Source organism: Streptopelia decaocto (genome assembly GCF_964273445.1).
Source record: "Streptopelia decaocto genome assembly, chromosome: 1".
In the NCBI taxonomy this organism is placed as follows: Eukaryota; Metazoa; Chordata; class Aves; order Columbiformes; family Columbidae; genus Streptopelia; species Streptopelia decaocto.
Window position 1 is genome coordinate 41260116 of NC_138663.1, and position 11238 is coordinate 41271353.

General features: G+C 47.4%; 1 protein-coding gene across 2 annotated transcripts; it reads right to left on the reverse strand.

Annotated features, from left to right (window-relative positions):
* Positions 1–480: 480 nt before the first annotated feature.
* CENPM (centromere protein M) lies at positions 481–8218 on the reverse strand. 2 transcript variants are annotated; one of them, XM_082072069.1, is made up of 6 exons: positions 8085–8218; positions 7685–7764; positions 5062–5160; positions 3948–4027; positions 2120–2211; positions 481–1490 (listed from the first exon to the last, which is right to left on the reverse strand). In XM_082072069.1, exons 1-6 carry the CDS (start codon positions 8139–8141, stop codon positions 1368–1370), a joined length of 531 nt encoding a protein of 176 aa, XP_081928195.1. In that variant the 5' UTR covers positions 8142–8218; the 3' UTR covers positions 481–1367. The 2 variants fall into 2 exon arrangements, with proteins under 2 accessions (XP_081928195.1, XP_081928196.1); XM_082072070.1 differs by lacking the exon at positions 2120–2211.
* Positions 8219–11238: the final 3020 nt, after the last annotated feature.

Consider the following 11238-nt stretch of genomic DNA (forward strand, 5'->3'; position numbering starts at 1 on the left):
TTGCAAGGACTGCCAACACTCACAGCTGATTAAGCCTGCAGTGCTTTCTGCTTTTTCCTGCTCACACACAGATGTCAGAAACAAGCTAAGCGAAACAGCACACGCAGCTAGAGCTCTGCACCCGGGAACATTCAAGCAGACTATTAGGGATTAAATAAATTAAACCAGAGCGGAGCTTAACACATTCTCTCTCTCTAGGCTTCATTTCTACCTGGCATGCAATTCTGGGTTATAAACATCCCAGTATTTCAAGAAAAACTGTATACTGTAAGGTGGCTCAACTCAGTACACAGGAAGGATTGTATTTGGAAAGCTTTTGCCACCACCACGTGGTTGGAACTGTGGCTGCAGCCCACCAACTAACTGGGAGTTCAAACAGCCATCAAGGACCAGCCTCGCTGCCAGGAAAAACTGGTGCAAGTGTTGGTAGGTTTTAGAGCCTGTATCACATACCTAAAGACAGAGCATACAACTAAATACTCAATATTATATATTTTATTAAGTTAGAACTCCAAAACACACTACTGATTTGCAGTAGGAATAAGGCATGAATAAAAACCTGTTAAACAGTTATATAAACCATACACCCAACTTGCAAGAGACAACATGCGTTTTCTGTATGTTGCTCTAGTCATCTGCGGTATTTCATCTCTGGTCAGCACTGGCAGCTGGGTTGCCAGGGTTATCCTGGGCTTGATAAAAGGAGACTTTTTCTTTCAAGATCTAAATAAAAGCTAAAGTGCGATCTTCTTTAGTCCCTTCCTCCTCAGTGAGGTATCAGGCATGGAAATACCGAGCCCTTCACTGGGCAGATGCTCACACAGCTGGATCAGGAACTGCCAGTTGCAGTCTATGCAGAAGCTGCAGGACAGCCTTCCTTCCCCATTAGTCTCTTGGTGGAGAGACAAAACCTGGCAGCGAGGTTTCACACCATTAGTCTGAGGTGTTATATTTCATCCAAAAGGAAGCTGGAGCCTCCTGCCTCTTCTCTAAATACTTCAGGGACACTGAAACTAAGACATTCAACCATGACATGCAGCATTTAGAACAGTGGTCTGTTCTTCTGATACTCTCTCAGTAAAACATGTAGCTCCTGGCCACTAGCAAAGTGGCTGAAAGTCAAACTTGATCATGAAATAGGATTCAGACATAATAATGGACAGGAATCCTCAATTCAAACTGTCCTACCCTCAGCACCTATATCTTATCCTCTGAACTGGAATCAAGCTTTTCTTGAGAGATTAGCGACTAGGAACAGCTCTGGATGAATGGTCACAACAAGTCAAGCAAAAAACCTTCCCAATGTGATTCCAACTGTAGCAGCTTGAATGCCTGAAGTGAAAAAACTGATGAATCTGGCTGAATTCTCACGATGAGAAGGTAGTCATCAGCGTGCTGAAGTACAAGGCAGAAACTCCTGGTACGTAACCAGCACAGATCTGTAACATTCGGAGAAGTCGCTGAGCAGTGGCAACCCGTGTCCCTTCCAACTGGAAAGAAAAATGGAGAAATTATTTAATCAGTGGAAAAAAAGAAGTGCAGTGCGTAGCTGAGATAAAAGAAAACTGCAACCACTTAATAGTATGGTTCAGAGCTGTGTGCCTCTGAGAGTGGAATGACGAGTACACAGAAAAGTGAAGTGTTCTATCACCAAATGCCAAACTCCCCCCCAGCTTTCCAGACCAAGCAGGTAATTGGAAAGAGTGGCGCATCAGATGGCAAAACAGTCTGTGAAGCAACAAAGCCTGGCTAACAGGAAGCACTATGTAGGCAATAAAGTCACACGGCAAATAATGGCTCAGGGGCTCCCAGGAAGAGAAAAATCCCCCAAGGAACAAGTGTACCAAGACACTGCATTTCAGAGAAGTCTTTGTTAATTTAGATTTGGCTTCCTGAGGCTTTGAAGCAGCACAGTAAAGAGGAGGTAAACCAGAAGACTCATTTCAAGGACAGTCAGGCTCCTATACATCTACTGGTCTTGTAGAAAGAGTCTGGTCTATGACACTTACCCAAAACAGTAGTGCAAGTATATATATTTGTTGCTAATGTAATGATGTTCCCAGGAATCAGAGAACATTGGAATTCACAAATCCCTTCAGAGATCAAATAGGCACCTTACCTCCAGCTCACAGAACAGCACAGGACTGCAATAGTTTTCTCCCAGTTTCCAGACAGCATTCATGTCTACACTGCAGCAATTCACCCTGCCAACTACAGAAAAAGTTTTCCCACATTACAAGCCCCATAATCAACATTCAGTGAAAAAAAAATAACGGGAATCACAGCATGTTAGGGACTGGAAGTGACCTCAAAAGATCATCTAGTCCAATCCCCCTGCTGGAGCAGGAACACCTAGATGAGGTTACACAGGAAGGCGTCCAGGCGGGTTTTGAATATCTCCAGAGTAGGAGACTCCAAAACCTCCCTGGGCAGCCTGTTCCAGTGCTCTGTTACTCTTACTGAGAAGAAGTTTTTTCTCAAATTTAAGTAGAACCTCTTGTGTTCCAGTTTGAACCCATTACCCCTTGTCCTATTGTTGGCTGTCACCAAGAAGCTCTATGGCTCTATCCTCATGACACTCACCCTTTATATATTTATAAACATTAATAAGGTCACCCCTCAGTCTCCTCTTCTCCAAGCTAAAGAGACCCAGCTCCTTCAGCCTTTCCTCATAAGGGAGATGTTCCACTCCCTTCATCATCTTTATTGCCCTGTGCTGGACTCTCTCCAGCAGTTCCCTGTCCTTCCTGAACTGAAGGGCCCAGAACTGGACACAATATTCCAGGTGTGGTCTCACCAGGGCAGAGTAGAGGGGAAGGAGAACCTCTCTTGACTTACTAACCCTTCTAATACACCCCAGGATGCCATTGGCCTTCTTGGCCACAAGGGCCCAGTGCTGGTTCATGGTCATCCTGCTGTCCACCAGGACCCCATGGTCCCTTTCCCCCACACTGCTCTCTGATAGGTCATTCCCCAACTTATACTGGACATTTCACATCTGCAAAATGATCCAGAGCTAATTGAGCGAACCATAGAAGGTAAGGCTACAATGAGCACTACAGTGGTACAAGATTCACAACAGAATTAGCACAGAAGTTGTTCATAATACTGACAGCAGGAATAGTATCGCCACATTACTGAGTACTGTAACATCACCATGTTGCATAAGGGATCAGTATGCTATCAGCAGGGGCAGAGTGTTCTACTCATTAATCAAAAGCCCTCCTGGTTCATGTGGTATAATACTACTGAGTGATGTCTCCAAGGACTTCACTCCAACAGAACAGCCAATGCCAAGGTTCTTCTGCACCCCAGAATTAGGTCTCCTGACCCCCAAATTCCAGGAACACGGCACCACTGTTTCAACACTGAGCCGTATAAGCTGGCCCCTCCAGTCCCTCAGAGCTGAAGTAGGGAGGATAGGCAGGAAAACATCCTCTCCGCTTCAGGAGGAGGGTGGCGAGCAGGTTAAAGACACAACAGAGCCAGACAGCTCACAGCAAGGATACCAGTCTTGTATTAAAACTATACTTAATAGTTTAGTAGCTCATCCATTTAGATTCATTTTATTACCACAGTATCATATACTCCTCACTGCTCATTAAGATTATCATTAAGAGAGATCTGCAAGAGCAGAGAGAACAGACTGCATAGTGCCACAGGAACAAAAATAATCCATAACACAAACCCTCCTCAGGGATTAGGGACCGAGAAGAGAGGTCTGGCTAGCAAAAAGGAGAAAGCAAGTGAGCATGAGAGAACCATGTTTTATCTAGGAAAACAATAAAAAAAAGGCAGATGAGGTCAGATATAATTTTAAAAAAGCTTCTGATGAAGCCACTGGTTTCCTTGGTTTTGTTTCAAGTTAAGTCACTGCCCTGTTTTAAGGAAAGCAACAGTGAGTTGTGCTGCTTGGAAAGGAGGAGGAGGGCAGTTGCCATACGTACCCCCAGTGACAAGAAAGCACACTTTCCCCAGGAAGAATCTGGCATCCACATGAGCTAGTGAATCTTCGACATTCTTCAAGCTGCCGGAAAAGCACAGACAATCCAGTTGGGCAGGAAGGTAAAACTAGTGCAGCATAAGGACAAAGGGAATAACTTTCAGAAGCACAATTAGAAAACCAATGATGTTAACATCTGCTGATCTGTGAGCTGGCACAATTATGCTCTATGCTAAAAGCATGGCATCAGAGACCTCTGTAATACCCACAGCTGTTTAATAATCCATAACATATCCTTTCTACACAAGACTCAACAGTCAGACTTAGTTGGAACAGTGTCCTCCATGATTTGCAGACACTAAGCATCCCAACTCATTAACATCCAACAAGACTTCAGCGCTACTTCGGCTCTTTCGGAAGAGCTAGCCCACACATTTCTGAGGCACCATCTGTGCTGTAAGTATGCAGCTGGGACTGTCATTTTTAGTAAATGAGAGACCAGGATCATCAGTCACAAGTTAAATAAGTAATAAAATGCTGACTTCTGTGCCTTAGGAAGCCTTACGGCATGGGGACACAAATATCGTTTCTACAAAGATGAGCACGAGATGCGAGAAAATGGTTCGATCCCTGCAGGCCTTTCTTTTCTGCCTGGAGACGTCTGTAGGGCTGATCCCACTTGACCAGCAGTATCAGTGAACTGGGGACACAGATGCAGCAACTGGCTGGTTATTAGGTAGCACTGCCCAGCACACATCGGCCATCTGCATATTAACCAAACTTCACAGCACCACCATCATTTCCACCTAATTTTACAGACAACGTCTTTCCAAAGCTCAATTCATATCACCCCATATCCAGATCCAGGAATAAATTCTGCCTTCTCTGCTATGGTGACTTAGTGCACAACAGGCATGTTACCAGACAGAGTGGTTCAGTACTAATCCATTGCTGGAGGCCAGAAAACCACTGCATATATTACTGAGCTGTTCCACCACAGCAAGTCCTAGGTTTGAAATCCTCTATTCAGCGATTCTGACACAGTAATAATGTAGATTTAGCCATCAATCCAAGAAAGAATATCAGTTTCCCCTCTCATATTTTTGCCCTTCTTTTACCTGTATTTGTTCTTGATGTCAATCATAAACACAATCATATCTATCCTGGGCCGAAGGTGATCTCTCTCAGAAGGTAAGGGGAGGGATGTAGCAATGTGGCTGAAAGAGAATAAATTTGCCAGTTTAACCAAACAGCTTGGCAAGGCAGTATCCACTTCAGCATAACCACATAACCATTGCAGTTCGCCATGTAGCAGGTTACCGAGAAGCCTGCTAATTACCAAACACGTGGGCACTGAAGAGACACCGTGATTCTTTAAGTGGTATTTTCATATCTTAAGCCTACTCATAGTTGCTGACAGCCACAATGATACTTGCTAGACAGGGCTGTTTATAATGGGAAGCTTATTAGAGCATAACAAGACTCACAAGAACATTTTCTCCACAGAGATCAGTATGGCAGTCATTTTTTTTAATTGTTAAGGAGAGTCCTATCTAACAAAGTGAAGCCCAGTGCTTTACTGGTACATTTTACCGCCAAGTTTCAGTTAAAATGCATCTGTGCTTCCCTGTCAGATTCCAGAAATACTGGTCATACATTCACACAGGACACACTACCTTCTCAGGTGTCCATGGTACAGAAAGCTGTGTTGTATTTGAAAAACCTTAAACTAGAAATTTATCACTAGCATAGCTTTATAGATGAAGTTACAACTCATAAAGAGCTTACAGCTTCTCTTATACCATTACCACCCTTTTTATACCTTTCACTGTGTCAGGAGGTACTAGGTTAGTTCAGGTGCCCTTTTACACACCACCACCATTGCTGACAGAACTGCTGGAAGAATTACAGGGTGGGGATTTTTCATTAGTGTCTCTTCCAGGAAAAAAAGAAAGGCTTCAGTACTGCATATCTGGGCCTTCCACAGCGAAGATTTTCAGCACCATGTTTTTCAGTCTCAACATCTACTCTCTCTCACAATCCATTACCCTCTGGAAGCCAAGACGGAAACACAGATTTTGGTCTCCTTTGGGAATATTGCTTCTAGAAATGAAATCTTAAGGACTTACTAGTTTCACCAGCAGCCACAGACAACAGTACACATTTCCTTCTATCAATCATATGCAGTTTGTAGTTTTGTCTGCCAGACTCCAAATAAAGGTGTTTTGTTTAATATTTTTAAGAAGGGTATGCTTTGACAAAAACATTCTGAAACTAACACATGATATGAGCCAAGTGTACTTGAAAGACACATTGCAACACAAACAAGCTTACAATTTTAAGGTAAAATTTAGGGAGAAGCTATGGTGAAAGTATGAGATCTCAGTGTTGGGGAAGAGGGGTAAGCTCTGCGATTTGGAATTCTACTATATTTAAACCACCATCACTGAGTGATGTCAGCAGCCTCCAGATTGTGCTACAGAAGACTTTTTTTCCCCCCCCACACACACACAGTGGGAAGAGGCACAAAAACCCCAGCCCTGCAATTCTGCCAACAGCTGTACCTGGCAAGTAGACCTGCCAGACAAGACACTATATTACTTTGTAATGTATATAAACCCAAAGCAACACAATGGGGAAAAAAAAACTGCCACAGACTTCTGCTTCCCTGATGATACTAGCACAGAGGCTTCTTTTGCTCTGTAGTATGAGCGTAAGTTTCCATGCCTTTGGGTACTTACCCAGCTTTAGTACCAGTAGCCATCTAGTTATGGCACTCCACAGCATAGCAGAGGCTGCAGGATTTGCATAGAAAATTGAGTAACTAATTTACTACTAGTTAGCACAAGCATCCAATGTGCCATGATCAGAGCAGTACAGTCAGTCTAATTAGCTAGTAGAACATTAGCCTGTGTTTGCCTTTACTGCATAGCCTTGGATTACAGCAGCAAAATAACACAAACACCTTCTGAATAGCTGACTAAACTCATTTGGTCTTGGCAAGAGAGCTGTCAAGGACATTATATCATAAAAAGTTAGTTAATCAAGCTTTTAAGACAGCACTTGTCATGCAGCTAAAGTTAAAATTCCAAATGCATCTTAATAGCTTGAGGAGGAAAAGCACGTGCACGCATACAAATCAGAAAACAGCTATGAAGAGGACCAAAAGTAATGGACATCTTTCAGGAGAACTTATTTGGTTTCAAGTAGTTGCAAGTATTGTACTTATCCCAGGATGTTTAATTCCTGTATATGCCTATCTCCCAGAAGAAAAAACAAAATAAAACGTCTCTGTTCCTCTCAAACCTTTGCAATTTATTAATTAAACATCTATTTAACATGCAAAGTCTAACGGTATGTGCACAGTGAACATGATGAATACGTGAGAATTATTTCCACTCCGTTTCTAATGATGCCTAAACTGCTTGCCCTGAAGACAGTGAGGTTTGCCTTTTGCAGATGCCAGTCGCAGCTGTGCAGTAGTGCACTCTAGTGTTCATACGAAAGTTCTTTCTTTGCAACGACCGCCCTGCAGTTCCAACTACCACCACTTAGGTAGGGGCTGCATTTGTAGGCGATTTTGGCGCATGCATTTCTGAAGCAGGAACTTTTCGTGTATCCGCAGCACAGCCGCTGCTTTGTCTCCATCTCCTGGACAAGGTGGCAGAGGGTCCCTGCACGAACTCGCCACGGGCCTGGGGTCGAGACCGCAGGCGGCGCATCCCCCTCCCCACCACTCACACATTCACCGTGAAGTCCTTCTTCTCTTGGAGGATAGTCTCCGCCAGCTTCTGCTGGAAGTCTCCCTCCGAACCGACCAGCTGCGCAAACAGGAGGGAAAACCACGGTCAGAGACCGCCCGGAAGCAGCACCCGATCGGGGGCAGCCCCGCGACGCGCTCCCGCCACCGCGACGGGTCCCGCGCGAACCCGTGCCAGGGGGCGGGGCCAGCCCCAGGGAACAATTTGCATATCGCAGCTAGGTGGCCTATCCTCGCGGGGGGCGGGGCCGGCGCGGCCGTTACCCCCGAGGCGCGGCCCGCGGAGGCTCCGGGAGAGGCGGGCGCCGACGGCAGAGCCGGGCCCTGAAAGGGGGAAGGGGTGGCGGGGACGGGTTGCGGCCTCCCCAGTGCCGGACCTACCAATAAGACGGCGGAGTTGAGCTCCGGGAGCTTGCCGAAGGGCCGCAGCACCGCCATGCCCGCGTCAGGCAGCGCCGCGATTCAAACTGCCGCCGCGCGCCGTGGAGCGCGTCGGGGGCGGGGTCTGAAGAGGGGGGCGGGACTTCCAGCGCGCTTGCGCATTGGGCGCGCAGGGAGCGAACGGGCGGGCGGGAGGGGGCGCTGCGGCGCCTGTGGCCACGCGCGGGGTGTCCCGGTCACTGTGGGGTCCTGGGTGACACGGGGCCGGGTACCCGCCAAACGCTCGGGTACCGCACGGCTTGGCTAATCGCTATCAACCACGTACTGATCGTTAATCCGGGGGCCCGTGGTATCAGGGGCACTCACCAGCGACACCAGGTCATGCTCATGTGTTTCAAAGGCACGGGAGAGGGCTAGGCGAAACCAGGGGTATCAAGGACAGCCTGAAACTTCCGAGAAGCAAAGTCCTTGTGTCCAGGGCTGGGCTGTCCCTCTGGTCCTGCAGATGAGCTGATGCCCACTGTTTTGCTTCAGTCTGAAAAAAAAAAAAAAAACCACAGGTTCCAGCAAAATTCCACTATTCCTTACATTTTGGTGTATTGTGTCCATTTCTGGGCCCCTCAGTTCAAGAAGGACAGGGAACTGCTGGAGAGAGTCCAGTGCAGAGCCACAAAGATGATGAAGGGAGTGGAGCATCTCCCTTATGAGGAAAGGCTGAGAGAGCTGGGTCTCTGTAGCTTGGAGAAGAGGAGACTGAGGGGCGACCTCATTAATGTTTACAGATATATAAAGGGTGAGTGTCACGAGGATGGAGCCAGGCTCTTCTGGGTGACAACCAATAATAGGACAAGGGGCAATGGGTACAAACTGGAACATGAAAGGTTCCACTTAAATATGAGAAGAAACTTCTTCTCGGTGAGGGTAACAGAGCACTGGAACAGGCTGCCCAGGGGGGTTGTGGAGTCGCCTTCTCTGGAGACATTCAAAACCTGCCTGAATGCTTTCCTGTGTAACCTCATCTGGGTGTTCCTGCTCCAGCAGGAGGATTGGACTGGATGATCTTTAGAGTTCCCTTCCAATCCCTAACATTCTGTGATTTTGTGATTCTGTGATTCTGTATAATGTGAACTACTGTATGTTAACAAAGTTAATGCACTTTCATGCCATAAAGACTGCTTGACATAACAGCCATGGAAGGGAATTTCCCTGACAGTGTACAGCAGCTCTGTCCAGCTTTGTATGCTAAATGGCTCTGTGCAAGGTTTTGCAGCAGTTCCAGCAGCCTCAGCCCCCATCCTGCCCCTTCCTGGGCACCTTCCTGGGCACCACGATACAGGCAGGAGGGAGCCCTTGCAGAAGCACAGCAGTTATGGATGGAGGCTGAGCTTTTCTTATGCCAAGGTCAGAGCAGGAGGATGACGTACAGCGATGTAAAGCCCTTGGAAGTCCAGTGTCCCTCGGTGGCCTGTGGTCCACAATGCTCAACCCTCGACTCCAGCTCAGTGTGGAGGAAGGTCTGGCATGCCCTCAGCTGCCTGCTGGGGCTGGCTCTCACTGCCCCTTCAACCAGGACACCTTCAAATGGCAGGCGATGTGCCAATGGGAGGAAGAAGGCCACAGGAGGATGAAGATGCAGAAGATGTATCCTCCCCCTCTGCAGCAAGGCAGAGAGGGGAGGTGGAAGGGAGAGAGCAGGGGGTTTAATGTAAGCTGACATCACATGGCTGCTGTGGCTTTTTTGATCTTGACAAAGGCAGACGGTTCCGCTCGTTGCCAGCATGAGACAAATTACAGGTGAAGCAGAAGAGATTACAGGATATTTCTGGTTGTTGTTGAGTTTGGTGGGGGGAAGGGAGGATGAATCCAGGGCAGACATATTCTAAAGAAGGGAGGCAGGCAGATGCAGTAAATAATGAGAACCAGTTCCCGAGTTGGGGGAGCATAGAGAGCAATTTGGACAACACTGCTTTTGGGCTGCTGAGGGTGTAGAAATACTCTAAAAGCTGCAGCACCCACCTGAAAAGTGTTTCTCCTCTTTCATCCCCCTGCTACTGCCCATTGCCTGCAGAAAGACCTGGGTGGCTTCAGTGTCTGATTAGGGACAAGCTCACTGTCCTCTCTGTTGTTCCAGGTTTCTGGTGACACCAGTGTCCAGATGAGCTACCACCAATCCCACAGTTATTTTTCCTTGCCCCCATCAAGTTTCTTGGCCGTCCCTTGCCAGACTTCCCTCCACAGGGCTGATCCTGCCGTCCCACAGGGACACAGAGATTCGCCCCAGTCCCTCCTCTGTGTGCCTCACCCTCCCTGCACCCTTTTGCAGGAGGGGACACTCCCCCCATAGCCCCCTTATGAACAAAGGACCCTTGGGTGCACGGCGCACCTGAGGGTGACTCGGAGGGGGCAATAATAGCGTGGATGGTCCCTGCCTGAAAGTCCAGGCTTTGGCACAGCCAGTTTCCTTCTGGCATGCAAAGCCATTGCCTGACAGCTGGCGTGGTGAGCTACATCAGGCAGATTCACTTTGCTTTCCTTCCTCTTTGAAATGCCTGCAGGGCTGCTCTGTGGGGACGCAAAGCCTGCAGAGCAAGCTCAGCTCTGTGGGGAACCAGGAGGGAAAACAGGAATCATCGTCCTGCACCCTTGTTGGCTATTTACCCATCTGTTTAAAACAGATCTAATGTCCAAAGGTAGCATTTACATTTCATGATAGTGGATGGCAAACGGAGGTGGAGACTTCAGACTGGCAACGTGCCTGCGGCTCTTGTCTAGATCTGTAGATCAGTAAGGAGAGGAAGGGAGAGGGATGAGACATGCTTGGTGTTGCAGGCTGGGGTGTATTTTACATATCGCTGCGTGATTATGCCAGGCTGTTTCACCTCTCTCTGCCCCACTTCCAGTTTGCAAAGCAGGAATATGAGTTGATCTCCGTTTCTGAGCAGTGCAGGAGAGTTGAAGTGCGGGTGTTAGTGCACTGTCCCCCGGCACAGGCAGAGAGCAGGGCATGATACAGAAGGGGAGAGCTCCTGATTTCACTCTCTGGGCTATTGTACATTGCTCTGGTGGCACAAACCATTCAAAAATGAGTAGAGGTGTAATGTGGCCCCTGTGAAGATGCACTGGTGCTGCCAATGAAGGCAATTAGTGTCAGCAA

What these genes read in the sequence shown, in the direction of transcription:
- CENPM (XM_082072070.1), bottom strand. Translation starts at nt 8,141, where the DNA reads ATGGCGGTGCTGCGGCCCTTCGGCAAGCTCCCGGAGCTCAACTCCGCC. An exon ending in TCAACTCCGCCGTCTTATTG is followed by an intron (nt 7,765 to 8,084) that starts GTAGGTCCGGCA and finishes CTGTTTGCGCAG; the next exon opens with CTGGTCGGTTCGGAGGGAGA. An exon ending in GTGCTTTCTTGTCACTGGGG is followed by an intron (nt 1,491 to 3,947) that starts GTACGTATGGCA and finishes TTTTCTTTCCAG; the next exon opens with TTGGAAGGGACACGGGTTGC.